This window comes from Balaenoptera acutorostrata, chromosome 4 (assembly GCF_949987535.1).
Source record: "Balaenoptera acutorostrata chromosome 4, mBalAcu1.1, whole genome shotgun sequence".
Lineage (NCBI taxonomy): Eukaryota > Metazoa > Chordata > Mammalia > Artiodactyla > Balaenopteridae > Balaenoptera > Balaenoptera acutorostrata.
In genome coordinates this window covers 35,081,544-35,102,731 of record NC_080067.1, presented here as the reverse complement: position 1 = coordinate 35,102,731, position 21,188 = coordinate 35,081,544, and the positions used below count along the sequence as shown (strand labels likewise).

Genomic DNA, 21,188 nt, shown 5'->3' with positions numbered 1-21,188 from the left:
ACCAAAGAGATGTTGTAAGGCAGCATGTATATAGGTATTAGCTCATTGTAGAGACAGCAAGAGGGGACACAGACTGGAAGAGGGCACAGCAAAGGTCCTGGGGTACTGGTACCATTCTATTTCTTGATCTGGGTTAATAGATGTGTTCAACTGGAGAAAATTCAACAAGAAGTATTTTTTTTTAAATTTGTATCCTTTTCTGTATGCATTTTATCATCCAGTTGAAAAAGTTAACTAAAATAATGAAAAAAAATTCAGGAGCTAATTCACGCATTTGACGGCAGCCTCAGACTCATGAGAGGGCAATTCATGTGAGTGATGGTTGTCACCATGCTTCCTGCTGAATTGAACTGAGATTCCCTGCAAGAGACGATACTATTTTAAGTATCATTGAAAACATCACCAAGAAGATGCCTGGTGCAAATATTCTGGGGTAGGAGTGTTTATGAAGAAGAAAGAAATATGGTGAAATATGAAGGGAAAAAAAGGAGGTGGAGGATGATAAGGAGAAAATGTGAGAGGACAATTGATATGAAGCCTGGTTCCTTGCCAGAATCAACTGAAAAACTGCAGAGTATTTATCCTTTCTTCACTTTAGCCCTAGTAAGACAGCATGAAGTGACATTAAGATCTTATTTTCCTATAATATTATACAGTTGTAAAGCATTATTATTAGCATAGACAGGATACCATGGGACATTTATTCTAAACCTGAATCTTATTTAAAGTTAAGTGTCACCTTCTCTTTGCTCCAGGTCATTTTGTTCCTTCCTCGGGTATTACCACTCATCACACTGTATTCAAATTACTTGACTGTCCCCTTTACTTTACTATCATCTCCTAGAAGGCAAGGACAGTGTTTTATTCATCTCTAAGTTGCCAAGGCATAGCATATGCTTGAGCTTTGAGTCATTGCTCTATAGATATTTGTTATATTAAATGAATGGATTTTAGGATGATCATGCTCATGGAATTCTCAATGACCTGTGCACACAAAATCTGCTCCTATAAAATATAAATGTTTCAGTTAACAAATCATTTGTTAATGCTAATTTATTGTTTAATTTGATCATCAAAATCAATTTCTTAATATGAATTTATTAATTCATCTGATCATCATAGCAGCCCTGCATGGCACAGAAGGACAGTCTTCACTAAAATACCCATTTTACAAATGAAGAGGTTACATTTATAACATATAAGAATAACTTGTTGGAGGCCCTACAGGCAGTGAGTGTCAGAGCCAGATCTGGAATCTAGACTTTTGACTTTTCGCTCAGGTAATTACCTCTAAACAACTACATAACATTTACGTGTACATTATCCTAGGAAGTTTTAACTCCCAGGCTGGTTCCTCCAGCTATAACTTGGCTTTTTGACCACCTTCCTTGACCACCCCATTCTGTTAATCCTTATTTCCTACCTTCACCCCTGCCCCGCCCCTGCCTTCACTCCCACTTCAGTCCCTGAGATCACAGGGAAGAAATGCTATTTTATATTGGCATAATATTACACCTATTTGTAAATTCATTTCAGCATTCCTTATTCCCTATATATAATGGACATTTTCTCAATACTGTATGTATAAAACCTTCTTCAGAAAATGCCATTTTTGCTGATCTGCAACATAGTCTAAGTAAGAATTGGGCTCTCTCTGCAAATGCTGCTTCAAGACCTAACTGACAAGTTTAAAGACCTGCCTTTCTGTGCCCCAGTATGGGAAACAATTTCAGTTTCAGTCAGATTGTAAGGGATGAGGTAGACACAGAGAGCAGAGCTGAAAAACTTTTCCAGTTTTCGCTTCTGGTCAGGAGACTCGGAGTATAGAAAGCTTGGCGTATAGATAGCTTTCTATCTATATCCCTAGATATAACCACCATAGATGTGAAGTCTCTCTCTGTCTCTCTCTTTTCCCCCATGCTTTCCCCCACCAAGACAGTGAGATTTGAAGACTATCAATTAGCCATTCTGTAGTCTCTTATATTTGAACCAGAACAGGTGAGAAGAGCGAGTTGGTAAAGGAACCAAATTCTCACACTGCCCCCAACACAAAAATAAAGACAAGCGTGGTTGTCGTCTTCCTCCTCCTCATTGTTTTTATCCTAATTTATATCACTCACAGAACTTGTTACCAACCTTCAGCTTTCAGCCTGCTGTGCAGAATGATGGGTTTTGGAGCAGGTGATCAAGGGCTCTGACCTTCTCCTTCCAGCTCTGTCACTGGCTTATGACATAGTCTTTGGAGCTTGCATTCTTCATCTGTACAGACGATGGCCCGCACCGTACAAACGATGTCATGGCTATTGAGCGTATATAAACGAGATAAATCAAGTAAGATAACATATACAACAGCTCCGTAAAAACGAATAGCTCTATAAAAGTTACTTTCAACTGCTTGACCTGTCTCTGTTTCCTTGTCTCTAATGGGAACCATAATGGTACTTACCTCATAAGGTTCTCGTGAACTCTAAATGTTAAATGTAAGAACAGTTCCTGACATAGTGCTTAATAAATGTTAGCTATTGATAATATTAATGTAAGCTCCACGGTGGCGGGGGGGGGGGGGGCGTGTCGAATTTTAAACTTCTTTTCATCTTCCTCAGAGCATAGCATTCTACACCCGGCAGGCTACAACTGACTGGCGAACTGAAGAATCTTCTCATCCCGGTCTGCGCCGCGGAAGGCATTTGAGTGTAGGACGGCGGTAAGCCGGAACCGAAAGCTCGGGACGCTGAGACGCCGGAGCCTTTTTACGCTTGGACTCAGGGCCCGGAAGTGGCGAGGACGGGGTCAGCGCTGCGGGGTGAAATCGGCCAGCCAGAGAAGATGCTGCTGGACCTGTCGGAGGAGCACAAGGAGCACCTGGCCTTCCTGCCGCAAGTGGACAGCGCGGGTGAGGGGGCCCGGCGGCGGAGGGTGGTGCTCTGCGGTCTGGGGAGGGGGTCGGTGGGAGCGCCCGGTGCTCAGGGTCTCCTGGCTTCCGTTGCAGTGGTCGCTGAGTTTGGGCGAATTGCGGTGGAGTTCCTGAGGCGTGGCTCTAACCCCAAGATCTACGAAGGCGCTGCGAGTAAGAAGGGGGGAGGCACAGCGCTGAAAACTGCGCGGAGAAGTGCGTTCTCTGTCCCCGTGGAGGGGAAGGGGTTATTGGGACTCTAAAGGTCTTATTCCTATTGTGGTAGAATAAAAGAAGAAGGGCTCTTCAGTCAGGGCGCAAATCCTGCCCGTCCCCTAAGTATTGTGAGTTTTTAAAAGCTTGTATTAAGTCGATTTCCTGACGTGTTAATGGACAGAATACCATCTGCCAGAATACTGTGATGCTTACCTGCATCCAAGTGTGTGGAATAGCTGGGTGAACCATAAATATACAAGTGTTTGGTTATTATTCGTTGTTCAGACATCTATTTTTGCTGAAGTAGTTTTACCCCGATGGACGAGGGACGGTTTCTATTATTGTCCCTTCTGCCAGACTTGAAGTAGCGGCGCACTCAAGAGAAGGACTGTGCGCCTGGTATTGTCTCCACGGGTCTGTTTTTGTAAAGGTTACATGGTGGGAAATACTGAAAGCATTTGGCTGGGAGTGGAGAATGAACAGGAGGCTATTACCAAGTAATTATTTTTTATAATAATTGCATTGTTTGAAAACATGGAATAATAGATAACATTTACTCTTTAGAGTTTGAATAAAAGAATAAATACCACATAATTTATTTGCTCATTTTTCCTCTTTTTTCAGGAAAACTCAGCGTGAGTAGTGACACTGTCCAACATGGTGTGGAAGGATTAATACACCTCCTCACTGAAAGTTCGAAGCTCATGGTAAGGGCTTTTGTGGACTGTTTTGTATTAGCAGGACCTTAAGGAGGTTCAGTATACTCTACATCAGTCCTAGCAGGATCTGCTCATTTCAGTAATGTTGTTACTGGTTTATAATGGATTTAGTGAAACCATGCCTAAGCAATCTGACCGTAATGTGATCTGCTGACATGAATACCTCTTGTTAGTATAAATTAGAATTGCCTCTAATTCTGCATGTTATTAAACCATATACTATAGTTAGTATCCCAAGAGGAGGGAGAATGAAATGATTTAATTTTTTGCATATTAGCAGTATATAGCTTGTTGGAGAATTGAGAAAATTTTTTCCTTTTTTTTTTTTAAGTGTTAGTTGCCCCTTCCTTAATACTAGCTGAGGGATCTTGTACCAGTATTTGTTTCTTCATGCTCCTAATAGAAAAAATATTTGAAAAATTACAGGTGGCTGCATGGGGCTTAATTTACATATTATCCATTCTACTGTGTCTCAGATTTACCTTTTTGTAAGAATCACGTGTGACCCTTGTTAACCAGATTCCCGGTTCCTACCTCAAACCTACTGAATCAGGCTTTCCAGAGGAGGGGCTTGAGAATTAATCTTTTCCCAAGGTGCTTCAAGTGATTCTTTTTTTTTTTTTTTAATTTTTTTAAATTAATTAATTAATTTTATTTATTTATTTTTTTATGGCTGTGTTGGGTCTTCGTTTCTGTCCAAGGGCCTTCTCTAGTTGTGGCAAGCGGGGGCCACTTCATCGCGGTGCGCAGGCCTCTCACTATCGCGGCCTCTCTTGTTGCGGAGCACAGGCTCCAGACGCGCAGGCTCAGTAATTGTGGCTCACGGGCCCATCTGCTCCGCGGCATGTGGGATCTTCCCAGACCAGGGCTTGAGCCCATGTCCCCTGCATTGGCAGGCAGGTTCTCAACCACTGTGCCACCAGGGAAGCCCCAAGTGATTCTTAAGATCAGGCAAATTTGGGAAACTACACTAGAGGCTCAACATTTTGATAGTGAATCCTAATGCTGGAAGTGATAAAAGATGCAGTGTGGCTTACTTGAGTTGTTTTCACCCTAACAGATTATTTGAGTGGTTATGAACAACTACATAAAAAATTTATTTTATAGATCCCTTTTGTTGGGCTTCCTAAAATATTACACTTAGAGGTGGTCCACAGCAAATGCCCTGACCCATAAATCCATGTTCCATTAATTGATATGGGGAACTCATTTTTGCTGCCCTAAGCGATCCTTTCTGGCCCTATCCAGAGCTTTCCTGGCTGCTCTCCTCCTGAGAATAGATCTCTAGCCTCTTGCTCTTCTGTGTAGTCAAACTGAGTCTTCTGACAGACCACCTGGCGTGATTGGTCAGCTGACCTAACCTGCCCGGCCCCAAAGACTATAATCTCCTCCACAAAGGCAATGAGACTGTTTGTTTTGTTCAGCTCTGTCTTCCTAGCACAAGATCTATCCCACAGTAGGATCTCAGAAAATATTTGTTGAAGGGATAAAATACACAGGCCTATGCTATTATAAACAGAAACAAGTCTAATGACATTAACAAACCTGAAAAAAGAAAGGGTGGCATGCAGAAATTGGAAAAGAGCAAGGAAAGTAGAGTGTTAAAGTGGCTGAGGTGAATACAACGAAAGGAAGAGGAGCAAAGAGAAAGACTGTGCTTTCTCTACCTTTTCTCTACCTTTTTATCCCCTCCTCACTTCAATCATCCAATAAGGGAGTAAAAGCAAGGCTGCTGTTGGCAGCTTCCTTTTATCCTTTTGAGGGTCACTACCAGTGTTGGGATTGGTCCCCAGTAACGCTGAACCGTTGGACAGCAGAACTGTTGCCTCCATGCCCTTCTCTCCCGGCTCCCTTTCCTGGCCAAATATATGATTTCTTTGTGTCCAGTCAGCATCTGAGTATCCCACTAGGACTTACCCAAACCAGGAGCCCTCATTCTCTCACTAAGGCTTTTTATTTTAAAGTCTTTTGACACCATTCACCCATTTCTCCCATCCCACCTCCTACCCCCTGCCTCTGGCAACCACCAATCTGTTCTCTGTATCTATGACCTTGGTGGGTTTTTTGTTTTTGTTTTTTAAGATTTGACGTGTAAGAGAGATCATACAGTATTCCTTTCTGTGTCTGACTTAATTCACTTAGCATAATGCCCTTGAGTTCCATCCATGTTGTTGCAAATGGCAAGATTTTATTCTTTCATTTTTTCTTATGGTGGATAATATTCCATTGTGTATATATTCTACAGTTTCTTTATCCATTCATCCATTGATGGACAATGAGTTTGTTTCCTCATCTTAGCTATTGTAAATGGTGATGCAGTGAACATGGCGGCACATATATCTGTTCAAGTTAGTGCTTTTGTTTTCTTTGGCTAAATACCCAGAAGTAGAATTGCTGGATCATATGGCAGTTCGATTTTTAATTTTTTGAGGAACCTCCATGCTGTTCTCCATGATGGCTGCACCAATTTACATTCCCACCAGCAGTGCAAGAGGGTTCCCTTTTCTCCGCATCCTCGCCAACACTTGTTATCTCTTGTCTTTCTGATAAGAGCCATTCCAACAGGTGTGAGGTGATATCTCATTGTTATTTTCATTTGCATTTCCCTGATGATTAATGATGTTGAGCATCTTTTCATGTACCTGTTGGCCATCTGTATGTGTTCTTTGGAAAATGTGTATTCAGATCTTCTGCCCATTTTTAAATCGAATCGTTTGGTTTTTTGGCTATTGAGTTATATGAGTTCTTTATATTTTTTGGATATGAACCCTTTATCAGATATATGATTTGCAAATATTTTCTCTCATTCAATAGGTTGTCTTTTTATTTTGTTGATGCTTTCCTTTGCCCTGCAGAAGATTTTTATTTTTTTTATTTTTATTTTTTATTATAAACTTATTTATTTATTTATTTTTGGCCGCGTTGGGTCTTTGTTGCTGCGCACGGGCTTTCTCTAGTTGCGGTGAGCAGGGCTTACTCTTCGTTGTGGTGCATGGGCTTCTCATTGCTGTGGCTTCTCTTGTTGCGGAGCATGGGCTCTAGGCGCGCAGGCTTCAGTAGTTGTGGCTCGTGGGCTCTAGAGCACAGGCTCAGTAGTTGTGGCGCAGGGGCTTAGTTGCTCTGCGGCATGTGGGATCGTCCAGGACCAGGGATCGAACCTGTGTCCCCTGCATTGGCAGGCAGATTCTTATCCACTGCGCCACCAGGGAAGCCCCCAGAAGCTTTTTAATTTGAAATAGTCCCACTAGTTTATTTTTGTTTTTGTTGCTTATTTTTATGTATCAGAAACTCGGAATTTGGAATAGTGGGCAAGGGTTGCCTTTTACTAAGGAATGTTATTTCTTTTACTAGACAGAAAAGAATTAAGGGGTTTCATATTCTTTTGCAAATATCCAGTATTTCAGCATTTCCTAGACAAAAATAAATTTTGATGTTCTGTTAAACTCGATTCACTTTCAGATTTCTGAACTGGATTTCCAAGACTCTGTTTTTGTTCTTGGATTCTCTGAGGAATTGAACAAATTGTTGCTTCAGCTTTATCTGGACAACAGAAAAGAGATCAGAACTATCCTGAGTGAATTGGCACCAGACCTTCCCAGTTACCACAGCCTTGAATGGCGACTAGATGTACAGGTATGACTATTTTTTTTAAACCTGACATAGAATATACGATTTATTTTAGGTTTATGTCCTGAGGCTTGTTGTATTCTTTACCATCTTAACCAAACTGTGGTTTGAAACTGTAGTTTTTTAATGTTCATTTTTAGACCATTTCCCAAATAGTTCATTTTCTTATATTTTTAATGTGTTCACATTGGTTTAATTTGTGAAGTTTATAAGAAATAGGTTATTTGGAAAAGCAGATGGCTATCCATATTTTTAAAGTGGTGCTTAGCTTTTTAAAAACTTTCTGTCTAAATAAAACACATGAAAAAAAGTACACAGGTCAGTATACAGCCCAATGAATTATGTGGTGAAAACATCCATGAAACCAGCACTTGCCCATGACCAGCACCTCAGAAGCATCCTCCTTGCCTCCTACCAGTTACTTCCCAGTTACTTCCTTCTTTTCAAAGGTAACTAGCATCCGGACTTGTAATGCACAGATTACTTTTTCCTGCTCTTTAACCTTCTAGACATGGAATGATTCAGTAAATATTCTTCTGCATCTGCCTTCTTTTTGTGAGATTGAGTTGTTTTTAAAGCCACATAAATAACCAAAAGGGATATTTCAGACTATCACATGAAGCCCTTTCTCAAGCAGTGACAGGTAAGTTAGTTAATAGATGCTTCCTGAATGTCATCCACTCACTAATCAGCTCTAATCAGAGCTGTTCTGAATGCTTTGGGACACAAAAGAAGTGTAAGACACTTTCTCAGCTGGAAAAGATGTTATCTGGTTAGGGATATTAGTGTTCTCAAAATAACTGGTAATTAAAGATAGTTGTGAAATAAGGTTCTGGAGAGGAAAAAAGAATAGAATTGTATAAATGAAGGTACAGCTGAGTATTTCAAAAAAGCTTTATAGCTCAGGTAGTTCAGTGTACACAGTCATGATCCAGAAAAGCTTCAAGAAAAGGAGGTGAAATTTCAGAAAAATGAATGGTTAGAGAAAACCAGGGTAATATTCTTGACAGAGCAGACAGCATAAGTTGTAAAGGCCCACATGGATATGGGAATGAACAAATGAATATGTGGGATAGCTCCCTAGTTCCCAAACTTGATTGGACACTGGAATAACCCAGGGAACTTTAAAAATTCTGATGTCTGTGTTCTACCCTAGAGGTTCTGATTTAGTGGTGTGGAGTTTGGCCTGGGCATCAGGATTTTTAAAAGCTCCCCTGTCACCCAGGTAATTCTAATGTGAATAAAGTTTGTAAACTGCTGTAATAGTGGATTCTTCCTGATTTGAATGGCCCAGATAAGTTATAGAAATTCAGTTAGAGTTTAGCAGTTATATCCCAGTGTGTTGAGTGCTTGAATATATATTAACACAGGAGAAAGTATAAACAGATCATAGGCTTCTTGACGGTAGGTGCTGTGTCTTGTTCACTACTGTGTCTCCAACACAATGCCTGACACATAATAGGCATTCAGTACTGAATGTAAATAAGGAGGGGTGGTCAGCAGCTTCTTAACCGTGTTATTTATTAAATATTTCTTGTACACCTATCATGTGCCACGTGGTGTGGCTACAGCAAAGAACTTGACACAGTTTATGCTCTTGGAGACCTTGGAAGCAGCAACTCCTGTGGGGCTCACGTGGAGGAAGAGATCACTGTGTAATGCCTTTATGTTTAAGTCCTCTCATAATAACCAGGGGGAGGAGATTTGGGGATGGTCATGTTCATGAACTTCAGCACTAGTTTATCTTGTATCCCTCTCTTATGTGGAGATAGCTTCTGACTTTTGGGTTCCAGTAGCCCTTAGAGGTTCTTGTTTTGGCTTTATTGATTTGCTTTGAGTTTTTCCATTATTAAGACATTTTAGAAGTTAGAAACTTAGGCAATTGAAATTGCTAAAATTAGACTCAAGAGAGTTCATTTGCCCGGTAAAATGAGTTTGAATTGCTGTGTTACTGCAAGGACTAATACAGTTTAATGTTGAGGGTATATTGAATGAATATTGCCATGTGGTGAGGTGTATTTAAGGGCTAAAAAAGCTACTCAGAGAACTAATGGATTTACTGAACTCAAGGAAGGAAGGAAGAGAAGAAGTCCTGTCAGATGAAGACCAGATAAATGGCTAGGAAACTAGTAACAGGATATAGAACCTTTCATTTTTGAGTAGCTGGCTCATCTCATGGAGACTGGTAGCGAATGGATAGTTACCAGCTAATTATTGTGCAGTTGCTGATGGGAAAGAAATGAATCATCATAGGTTAGTTTCTAATAGAAGCATTTCCCATACTTCATAAATTGCCAGCACTTGTTAAATAGCATCAGTAAATTGAATGCATCTGAGACCAGTGCAGGAGAATGTTACCTTTAGGGCTGATCCTTTTAAAGTTGCTGCTGTTATTTTTACAGGGAGAAGGGCAGAATTTCATCCCCATTAAAAAAATAAGTCCATATCAAGAACTTTGTGGAAAGAAAAACTTTGTGGGCTACAGTTCTTTATCCTGTAGTACTGTCATTCAGTACCTCTGAATCACCCTCCCCAAATTACAACCCCCTCCCAGCCCCCTAAGAGTAACCATTATCCTGAATTTTCTGTTAATCTTTTCTTTATAGTTTTTCTAACATATATTTTTTCACTAAACTGTATAGTTTTTAGATTTTCATGTATTCTTCTGCAACTTGCTTTATTTGATTGAATGTTTTCTTTTTAGATTTATTCATGACAATTCATGTTGCTATAGTTCACTTCTTTTTGCTGTCATTTAGTAAGCATTTCACTGTATGAATATTCTCAATTTATCCATTCTGTTAAAGAATATTTGAGATTTGTCTAGTTTTGGACTCTTGGAAGCAAATACTATTACGAATATGTGTATATATGTAAGAGTTTAAGGTAAATACTTAGGAGAGGAATTGCTGGTAATGTATACGTTTTCCAAAGTGATTGTCATTACTCTCACCAGCAGTGGATGAGAGTTTTCATTACCATCACTTTACAGTGCTCCGTATGGACAGGTTTCTAATTCTTGCAAGTCTGATAAACAGTATCTTACGATTTTATTGGCCATTTTACTGATTTCTAATAAAGTTGAACGTATTTCCTATGTTTATCTATTTGTGTTACTCCTGCAGAGTGCTTAGATAGGTCTCTGTACAATTTTTTCTTGGTTTTGTGGGGTTTGTATTAAATCAGAGCAGTTCTTCATACATTCTTGATACTAACTTTTTTTTTTTTGGTTGTATGTGTTACAAAATATCTTTTCTCAGTTTGTGGCTTGTTTTTCCACCATTTTTAGGTATCCTTTGAAGAAATTTTAATGATTGTTCAATGTATCAGTTTTTTTCTTTATGGTATTTTTTTTTTTATATCATGTTTAAGAAACCCTTCCATGCTGACTATACATCCTGATTGACTGTACATTCTGGTTTCTTTTTTTTCCCAAAGGTTTTTTTTTTTTTTTTGTAAATTTATTTTATTTATTTATCTTTGGCTGTGTTGGGTCTTTGTTGCTGCGCGTGGGCTTTCTCTAGTTGTGGCGAGCGGGGGCTACTCTTCATTGCGGTGCATGGGCTTCTCATTGCGGTGGCTTCTCTTGCTGCAGAGCACGGGCTCTAGGCGCGCAGGCTTCAGTAGTTGTGGCGCACGGGCTTAATTGCTCCGCGGCATGTGGGATCTTCCTGGACCAGGGCTCGAACCTGTGTTCCCTGCATTGGCAGACAGATTCTTAACCACTGCGTCACCAGGGAAGTCCCTCTTTCCAAAGGTTTTAAAGTTTACTTTTCTTTTTGAAGTCTGTGATTCATCTGAAATTAGATTTTTATGTATGGTATAATGTAATTATTATATGTTTAGCATGATTATTAAATAGTCCTTATGCTCTTATTCCATTTAAAATCAAGCTTGCAAGCAGAAGCCTCAGGCAACAGATGAAACCATCAGTGACTATAAAGCTACACCTTAATCAGAATGGAGATCACAACACCCAAGTTCTGCAGACAGACCCAGCCACCCTGCTCCATTTGGTTCAGCAATTGGAGCAAGCCTTGGAAGAGATGAAAACAAACCACTGTAGGAGAGTTGTGCGCAATATCAAGTAGTCCCAGCTTGTTTTCTTCCCTTAGAATCACTTGTGAATTGATGATATGCAGCAGTTACTTTTCAAAATAAATTTTTTAATTGATAGTGATAAATACATAGAGATTTCATAACATTTCTTTTCCTGTGTGAAGATACTGAGGTCATGATCAAAGGCTAAGTAAATTTCCTTTCCTGGTGCTAAATGTGGTCAGCTTCTTGACAATTAAGATGTATTTTGGCTCTGTCTAGCTGTGACCGGCTGAGGCGGCACGGTGGCATAGGGACGGTAGCCTTGCCCGGCTACTGCAGCACTAGGGTGTCAGTTGGTCCCACCCAGAACACTTCAGTTCTGCCCTGCAAGAATATATTTAATAGCTGATTGGTGTGTCCCTTTAATACAAGAAAATGGAAACTGAACAGCCAGAGGAAACCTTTCCCAACACCAAAACCAATGGCGAATTTGGTAAACGCCCTGCTGAAGATATGGAAGAGGAACAAGCTTTTAAAAGATCTAGAAACACTGATGAGATGGTTGAATTACGCATTCTGCTTCAGAGCAAGAATGCTGGGGCAGTGATTGGAAAAGGAGGCAAGAATATTAAGGCTCTCCGTACAGACTACAATGCCAGTGTTTCAGTCCCAGACAGCAGTGGCCCCGAGCGCATATTGAGTATCAGTGCTGATATTGAAACAATTGGAGAAATTCTGAAGAAAATCATCCCTACCTTGGAAGAGGGCCTGCAGTTGCCATCACCCACTGCCACCAGCCAGCTCCCACTCGAATCTGATGCTGTGGAATGCTTAAATTACCAACACTATAAAGGAAGCGACTTTGACTGCGAGTTGAGACTGTTGATTCATCAGAGTCTGGCAGGAGGAATTATTGGGGTCAAAGGTGCTAAAATCAAAGAACTTCGAGAGAACACTCAGACAACAATCAAGCTTTTCCAGGAATGTTGTCCTCAATCCACTGACAGAGTCGTTCTTATTGGAGGAAAACCTGATAGGGTTGTAGAGTGCATAAAGATCATCCTTGATCTTATATCAGAGTCTCCCATCAAAGGACATGCTCAGCCTTATGATCCCAATTTTTACGATGAAACCTATGATTATGGTGGTTTTACAATGATGTTTGATGACCGCCATGGACATCCTGTGGGATTTCCCATGCGGGGAAGAGGTGGTTTTGACAGAATGCCTCCTCGTCGGGCTGGGCATCCCATGCCTCCATCCAGAAGAGATTATGATGATATGAGCCCTCGTCGAGGACCTCCTCCACCTCCTCCTGGACAAGGTGGCCGGGGTGGTAGCAGAGCTCGGAATCTTCCTCTTCCTCCACCACCACCACCTAGAGGGGGAGATCTAATGGCCTATGACAGAAGAGGAAGACCTGGAGACCGTTATGATGGCATGGTTGGTTTCAGTGCTGATGAAACCTGGGACTCTGCAGTAGATACATGGAGCCCATCAGAGTGGCAGATGGCTTATGAACCACAGGGTGGCTCTGGATATGATTATTCCTATGCAGGGAGTCGTGGCTCATATGGTGATCTTGGTGGACCTATTATTACTACACAAGTAACTATTCCCAAAGATCTGGCTGGATCTATTATTGGCAAAGGTGGTCAGCGGATTAAACAAATCCGTCATGAGTCAGGAGCGTCGATCAAAATCGATGAGCCTTTAGAAGGGTCCGAAGACCGGATCATTACCATTACAGGAACACAGGACCAGATACAGAATGCACAGTACTTGCTGCAGAACAGTGTGAAGCAGTTTGCAGATGTTGAAGGATTCTAATGCAAGATATTTTTTCTTTTTTATAGTGTGAAGCAGTATTCTGGAAAGTTTTTCTAAGACTAGTGAAGAACTGAAGGAGTCCTGCATCTGTTTTTTTTTATCTGCTTCGGTTTAAAAAGCCAACATTCCTCTGCTTCATAGGTGTTCTGCATTTGAGGTGTAGTGAAATCTTTGCTGTTCACCAGATGTAATGTTTTAGTTCCTTACAAACAGGGGTGGGGGGTGGGGGAGGGTGTGCAAAAACTAACATTGAAATTTTGAAACAGCAGCAGAATGAGTGAATTTTAATTTTTGTTCATTGTTGGTGGTTTAAAAAAAAAATCCCCCCATGTAATTATTGTGAACACTTTACTTTGTGATCACTGTAACATTTGGGGGGGTGGGACAGGGAGGAAAAGTAACAATAGTCCATATGTCCCTGGCATCTATTCAGAGCAGTGTGCAGAATGTAATGCTCTTTTGTAAGAAACATTTTATGATTTTTAAAATAAATTTAGTGAACCTATTTTTGGTGGTCATTTTTTTTTTTAAGACGGTCATTTTTCAAATGGCTGAATTCCCCCCAACCTGCCCCCAAACTAAACACTAAGTTTAATTTTCAGTCCTCTGTTGGATATAAATAAATGCATCTCTTCTTGGACTTAGGCGAAATATCTTGACACATTCAGTTCTGGTGATTTCTTAAGTGATTTGAAAGTCCATTGCTTGGGAGGAAATTCCACCACACATTCATGCTTATAATAAGCTGGGGATTTCTGTTTGTTTTTGCAAATGCTTGCCCCTACTTTGCAACGATTTTCTGTTTGTAATTGTGAAGAACCAAGGTGGGGAGCAATACAACAGATGGAGTAGTTGGTATAAGTATATACCAGAAGCCTAATGGCAGCAAGTTTTATTAATCAGAATAATACTTGGTTATGGAAGTGACTGATGCTAAATAAATTCTGATTATTTTTTATTAGATAATTTCTCACCTATAGACTAAACTGTCAGCTTGGTAGTGTCTATTAGTTAAACTTTGTAAAATATATATATATATATATATATATATATATATATTCTTGTTTTTCCATTGTATGCAAATTGAAAGAAAAAGATGTACCATTTCTCTGTTGTATGTTGGATTATGTAGGAAATGTTTGTGAACAATTCAAAAAAGATGAAAAAAGTTAAAAAAAAAAAAAGATGTATTTTGTACTTTAAATGTGTAAATAGGATTGAATCAACTGGAAGTGAATCTATACTGTTCAAATCCTCTGTATATATAAATGACTGTACTTTTTTTGATAATTCTTCTGACTACTTAACTTTATTATTTTCCTCCTTATTGACCTAAATTTGACAATAAAGTTCACAGTGTAATGCTATTACTATTCAGAATATTCCTAGACAGTTTGTTTTTGACCTTTAAAAGCACTCCATGATGTTAACAGCCACAGAATAGTTGGAAGTGAATATAAATTTTTTTAATGCTATATTTAGGCAGTTCTTGCATTTTTCTTTGCCTGTGAATATAGTAGGTATTTACCATGTTGCTTAAGTTTAAGTTGCCATGGCTAAAAAGCTTAAATAGTACTCAAATTTATGTGAATATATTGCATTTTATTAAGGACTACTTTTTTTCCCTATTATCCAAAGCATCTAAGAGATATACTGTCATTTACATTTATAAACAATGGATGCAGACATAGTGTAATCAATTCTTAATTATCTGGATATAAATTATAGTCACTTTTTATAATTCTGTTCGAATAAAGTATAAAGAGGGCAAAGAGAGGCCATGTTTACTACATTCCAAGCAAATATCCCTTCTTCCTTACAAACTTGATTTTTGTTTTGTTTTGCTTTTCAGTGGGTAACTATAAGCTGTTAGCCTGAAAAATTCAGATGCTGATGTGTCAGGTCAGCCTCATAGAGTACAGGGACACAGGGAAACTTGAGACAAGGAGGCTTAAGGAGTAACAGACTTAAGGAGAAAGTCATATGGAAGGGTAGAAACGGGTTCAGTCTTAAATATCTAGCCAAGACCTTATTCTGAGAATCTCATCCCATGCAGCAACTCAGGAAGGTCTTTAGAAATGTCAGACTCTAAACTGTACTCTAAGCTCTAGCAATACTTTGCCTTCTAAGAGAGATTTTCAGGTCAGAGTGACATCATGTTTCTTCTTTCTCTTAAAGGAGAGCCCAGCAGGAAACAGAGGCCAGTGGAAGAAAAGCACAATTGATATTGCCACCCATCATCCCCCTGCAGGCATCTGGGTCACCCTTTTCCCATACATATATGTTCTGCAGTTGCAAAATAACTGTAATATCAGATATTAGCAAACTATAATCAGATAATTTTTAATTATAGTGATAACTTGATTAATGAAGCTTTCATATTAACAACCTCACAAACAAAAGGAAACTTGATATATTACGTGAAATAGTAGCATATGTCATCAGGTTTAAAAGCAACATGACTGCCAAGCTTATATGATGAAAATAGCTCTGTGAGGCTTCTTCTTTGTCCGCATTTGGTGGGAGATAAGCAGGGCTGACTCCAGCCAAGATTGAAATAATATCCCTGTGTCTCCTTAGGGCAACCTTTCTTCTTCCTCTGCATCCACTGTTCTTACCCCAAGCAAAACAACAAAGCACATGTTAGTCTTTTTTTATTTGTATCAAACGCCCCTGGTCTCCTCTGGCTGTACTTTGTTATTCTTTCTGATGTTCTGCCTTCTTTGCCTTTTTTGGGCCAGAGCGTTGGGAGCGGTCTCCTAACTTCCTTTTGAACCTGGGACTCACCTTTTTTTCCACAGACCATCTAATGAGCCTCTTCCTTTCCTTGTCTGGACGCTCCACACCCTTATGCATTCCTCTGCCTTGCTTGTTTTATGGCACATTTGATTTTTTTGTAACTTGTATATGAACGTATTTTCTGCAGATGCAGTCACTATTCTACTCTCCTATGTGACCAGGTTTCTTGCCTCTGGGATGTGCCTTTCCATCTGTAACTGTCTAAATGTTTGTTAAAACATTTTGGGTTACGAGTATGCTGATTTTTTAGGATTTTCTGATGCATGTTTAGACAAGCGTAACAGCTTTTATGTCTCAAAGCCAGAATAGTAACATCTCGTCTCTCAGAACAGAGCTGTGAGTAGGAAATAATCAATATGTATAATCGCAAAGTCTACATATACTTCACCCATTGGAAGTCTCTTTTGTGTTTCACAAAATTCCATGAGCTTGTTTTGTTATTGATGTTTCCAAGCTTAGGTAAATATAAAGCAGCAAACTAGAAAAGTGGTGGGGATACCATAAGAAGAAAATATACTTCTTTGAAAACTGAAAAGTGAGACCCTGATACCAAGGAAAGTTTGAAAAATCATTAAGTGTGTGTAAGGGATGCATGTGTGGGAGCCCTTAAAATTTATAGCAGTATGTGGCCCTTTAGTATATAATCCTATGAGAAGGTTAAGAGGTCAGTCTTTGGAACTGGACAAAAGGGTTTGAATTTTAGGCTCTGTGGCTTCTTTGGGGTCCTTGATAAATTCCCAAAGCCTTGTTTTCTTCATCTTTAAAATAGGAGTAATAACACCTATCTCATTGGCTTGTAGAGACCAAGTGAGACCACATATATACAATGTTTAGCATAGTATTGGGCTTTAGAAAATACTTGCGTAGACTGAGGATCTCATTATTTTGTAGCCTTGAATTCTGTCTCATATACTCTAAGAAAGAAAATGTTACCTGATTTCTATACTGAGTTTGAATAACTCATATTTAAAAAATTTTTTTGAAGTCTAAAAGAAGAAAAAAGATCAGGGAATTTAAATACATTTTTAGTAGTACCTTTATCGAAAATTTTAATTCTTAGAATGATATAACTCTCCAGAAAACTCAGCTATTCAAAACTGCCTAGTCCCCATAGGACTCAGGTAGACAAGCTGAGGGTTTTACCTATAGGCTTGGTCTAGAGTCCCTTTTTTCTGTCTTTTTTTCTCCGCACCAGTGAAAGAAGCATGGGAATCTCAAGATACTAGCTAAGCCAGGTCTCTTTTTATAGGTAATATATCTAAATGGAGTTGTTTTTAATCTCCAGGAGAAAACACATAATACTTCTTTGTAGTTTCTCACAGCCTTCATGGTCAGGAAGATCTGTCAGCTGCTGTATAAAATCTTCCTGCTATAATGTATGCACTCTTCTCTGTACTTTTTTAATATATGTTTAAGTCTCTCTTTAGCTTACCCTTCCACAGTTTCCATAGTAATAGGTTACTGTCATCCCTTTTCCCTTCTTTCATTAATGGTAGAAAATATTTTGGTAAAAATGGTATCATACTACATTGCCTCTAGTTTAAATATATTCGTTTTTAAAACCACCATGACCGTTATGTTCAAACCTAAATACTTTCCTTAAAAACAAAACAAGCGGGCTTCCCTGGTGGCGCAGTGGTTGGGAGTCTGCCTGCTAATGCAGGGGACGCGGGTTCGAGCCCTGGTCTGGGAAGATCCCACATGCCGCGGAGCGGCTGGGCCCGTGAGCCACAATTACTGAGCCTGCGCGTCTGGAGCTGTGCTCCGCAACAGGAGGGGCCGCGATAGTGAGAGGCCCGCGCACCGTGATGAGGAGTGGCCCCCGCTTGCCACAACTAGAGAAGGCCCTAGCACAGAAACGAAGACCCAACATAGCAATCAATCAATTAATCAATAAAAAAATAAATCTTTAAAAAAAAAAAAAAAAAAAAAAAAACAAGCAAGCCCAGCTTCACCATTAATGTGGTTACTTCAGTGAGCTTTACAAACTTAAAGAGCAATGTTTTAATTATAAAAGCAGAAGAAACCCATTATTTCTCAGCTTTGCAAAATAGTATGTACTATTTCGAGATGAGAAAACGATGTACTTTATGGCAATAAAATATATATATTTAGTGATTCAATCACCGAATACTAATGGCTCTTTGTTTTATGTTTGTATAGCTCCAGTCCTCTCTGCTCAGGAACTCAAATGACTTAATTATGTTTGGTAGCCACGAGTCCATAAGATTCTACTTACCATAATGGGGAAATATAGGAAAAGTAATTTTATTTCCTTAATGGACCTAAAGTAAAAAGGAGCATCAGGAATACAAATATCCGCATTAATGTATTCTGAAACTTGGCTTCTACTCAGGTTGTTGCCGTTTTAAACCCAATGAACTTTTTATAAGATAAATTTTTTAATAATTATAGTGTAAATTATGTTATCATTAGAAATATTGCTAATTATGTGGCTATCAGAGTGGGAGGCCATGCACTTTTATTATACTTGCACCTAAATTGATGTTTTTTAGTTGCAAAGACTGCAATTTTCATTTTCCTCTCCTGCAGTTACCATATCTTCTGCAGAACAGTCTGCCCAACCATCAACTAAAAAGAGAGGCAACGCCAAGAAAAGGATTTTTGCCCTTTCTCACAAACCATGTGAGAGCTTTTACCTCTTTTATTCTTAATTTTTCTTACTCTTTACTCTTTCACTTTGAGCTATAATCCACCCATTTATGTATGGCATGGTACTGATAGGAAAACAAAGCAAATTTTAAAACCTTTCCTAGCTCTTCTTTTTTTTTTTACAAAGGTACTGACTTCAATGCATTAAATATTTATTAAATACTCAGAATGACCCATGTTGTGTGTCGAACAAAGGGTGAAGTCCTAAAGTTTAGAATGCTCTCAGGCCATTCCATCCTTGAAAATAGTTTAATTCATAAACTCATCAGGCTGCAGAAAGGAGTATCCTAAGGGGGCTATTCTGAAGAAGGGAAGGGAAGCTGTCTTTTTGGAACCACTTTTCCTTGAAACTCCACCTTCTTCTGGAAAGCAAAACTCTTAATATGGCTAAGAGTTGGCTAGAGCTGTAGAAATGTACAGAGGAAAGGACAGGTCGCTACAGAATACTGTGGTGTACTTGGACATGGTTTGGATGACAGAAATTATCTTTACCCCTTTTCCACTGAAGAGGGGTTCCCTGAGGTAACCAGAGGTGTGATGGGAAAAGCAAATTGAGTTTTTTTAATACCTGCATGCCAATGTTGTGATTGTCATAAATCCAATGAGAAGTGGATGCCTGTGGTTTTGAAGGAATGTGCTTAGTTCACAGAACGAAAAGGCTTCTCAGTTAACTCAAAGGCTAAAAACACACAGATTAAAATTCAGAGAATGAGGAAAAGAAAATCCAGGGAAGTCTTTGAGTTTCATTGGAACAAGTATAGATGGTTAGGATTTGGTTTCCTGGCATGGTCTGCAAACCATAAGCTTTTACTCCAAATAAATAAAAAGTTCTTACAAGGCTCAAGTGAGTGTAAGTGCTGCAACATAATAAAATTACTTGATTTGCAGCTAGGCTGTTGTAACAATGCATAGACTAAAAGAACTAAAAAAAGGTTGTAGACGATGTTTTGAGTACCTAAAAAAAATAAATGAGCGAGTCACCATATACTTTCCAAAAAGGCGAAGATGATTTGTCTCACAATATAAGCTATGTAATTAAAAGCTTTTTTTTTTTAACGTTTAGACCCTTAAGGGTGTAATTATGGGGTATTCTTTCCTATGCTTTTTTGTTCCACTCTTTGCTTAGACATAAAAACCAAATTCCGTGCCTTTCTTCGGCCCTTAGAACGATTTCTTTTCATGCCAAATCTCTTAAGCCTCCTCCCTCCCATTTTAAAAAAATTTTTTTGAGAAATAATTCACATAACATAAAATTCACCCTTTCAAAATGCAATTCAGTGGGTTTTAGAATATTCACAAAGTTGTGCAACTGTCACCAGTATCTGATTACAGAACGTTTCATCACTCTAGAAAGAAACCCATATCCATTAGCAGTCCCTCTCCCTTTCCTCCTCCCTCCAGCCCCTGGCAACCACTCATCTGCTTTCTGTGGATTTGCCTCTTCTGGACACTTCATCGAAGTCGAATTATACAATATATGGCTTTTTGTGTCTGGCTTCTTTCACTTAGCATGGTGTTTTCAAGGTTCATGTTGTATGTAGCATGTATCAGTACTTTATGCATTTTTTATGACTGAATAATATTTCATTGTATGCATATGCCTTTGCTTTTTCCTGTATTTGAGTCTTATTCCTGGTCTCCCTATGGAATTAATCTGTTGCATTTTATTTTATAATGTTTGTAAAAGAACCTCTGACAGATTCAGTAATGTATTTTCTACAATGATGGCTTTTTAAAATTACCTTCCCAGGTACAAGTTAGAAAAGTCTGAGAGCATTTTCTTCCTAGCCAGTTATTAGTAGAGTTATTTTCCAGTGAACTGAGCATTTTATTTCTAGCCTAATTCAAAAGTTATACCAGGGGGCTTCCCTGGTGGCACAGTGGTTATGAATCTGCCTGCCAGTGCAGGGGACACGGGTTCGAACCCTGGTCCGGGAAGATCCCACATGCTGCGGAGGAACTCGGCCCGTGCACCACAACTACTGAGCCTGCGCTCTAGAGACTGCAAGCCACAACTGTTGAGCCCGTGTGCCACAGCTACTGAGCCCGCGCGCCTGGAGCCCGAGCTCTGCAACAAGAGAAGCCAACGCAATGAGAAGCCCATGCACCGCAACCAAGAGTAGCCCCTGCTCGCCGCAGCTAGAGAAATAGAGAAAGCCTGTACACAGCAACAAAGACCCAATGAAGCCATAAATAAATAAATTTTGGGTTTTTTTTTTAAAGACAGTGGATTTAAAAAAAAAAAAAAAGTTATACCAGGTAGGGAGCTAGTTGGCCAAACTGTTGAAGGGACTCAGCCGAGTCAGCTCCAAAGAAAATGAGATTCGTATTATATCCTTTTTAATTTTAATTTAGAAGATTTCCAACTAAAATGAGGGATGTTCTGTGGG

The 21,188-nt window shown here is 39.3% G+C and overlaps 2 protein-coding genes and 1 long non-coding RNA gene across 8 annotated transcripts in view; 2 read left to right on the top strand and 1 right to left on the bottom strand.

Moving 5' to 3' along the window:
* LOC130708160 (uncharacterized) overlaps positions 1 to 2,757 on the bottom strand; it is a 15,947-nt gene extending 13,190 nt beyond the window's left edge. The window contains exons 1-2 of the long non-coding RNA XR_009008262.1: positions 2,447 to 2,757; positions 2,137 to 2,300 (exon numbers count right to left, since the gene is read on the bottom strand). This is a non-coding gene — a long non-coding RNA (uncharacterized LOC130708160). The remainder of the gene's footprint in view (positions 1 to 2,136; positions 2,301 to 2,446) is intronic.
* Positions 2,738 to 21,188, top strand: COMMD2 (COMM domain containing 2). 6 transcript variants are annotated; one of them, XR_009008261.1, is made up of 6 exons: positions 2,739 to 2,893; positions 2,990 to 3,109; positions 3,734 to 3,816; positions 7,288 to 7,461; positions 7,965 to 8,098; positions 11,349 to 11,484. XR_009008261.1 is itself a non-coding variant. In XM_057546017.1 (5 exons), exons 1-5 carry the CDS (start codon positions 2,827 to 2,829, stop codon positions 15,646 to 15,648), a joined length of 588 nt encoding a protein of 195 aa, XP_057402000.1. In that variant the 5' UTR covers positions 2,738 to 2,826; the 3' UTR covers positions 15,649 to 21,188. The 6 variants fall into 6 exon arrangements, 5 of the variants coding, with proteins under 5 accessions (XP_057402000.1, XP_057402001.1, XP_028023795.1 ...); XM_057546017.1 differs by lacking the exons at positions 7,965 to 8,098; positions 11,349 to 11,484 and adding an exon at positions 15,505 to 21,188 and having other exon boundaries at positions 2,738 to 2,893; XM_057546018.1 differs by lacking the exons at positions 7,965 to 8,098; positions 11,349 to 11,484 and adding an exon at positions 13,353 to 13,831 and having other exon boundaries at positions 2,740 to 2,893.
* Positions 11,922 to 13,831, top strand: LOC103001962 (heterogeneous nuclear ribonucleoprotein K-like). The gene has a single exon (XM_057546015.1). The coding sequence runs from the start codon at positions 11,932 to 11,934 to the stop codon at positions 13,324 to 13,326; it is 1,395 nt and encodes a 464-aa protein (XP_057401998.1). The 5' UTR covers positions 11,922 to 11,931; the 3' UTR covers positions 13,327 to 13,831.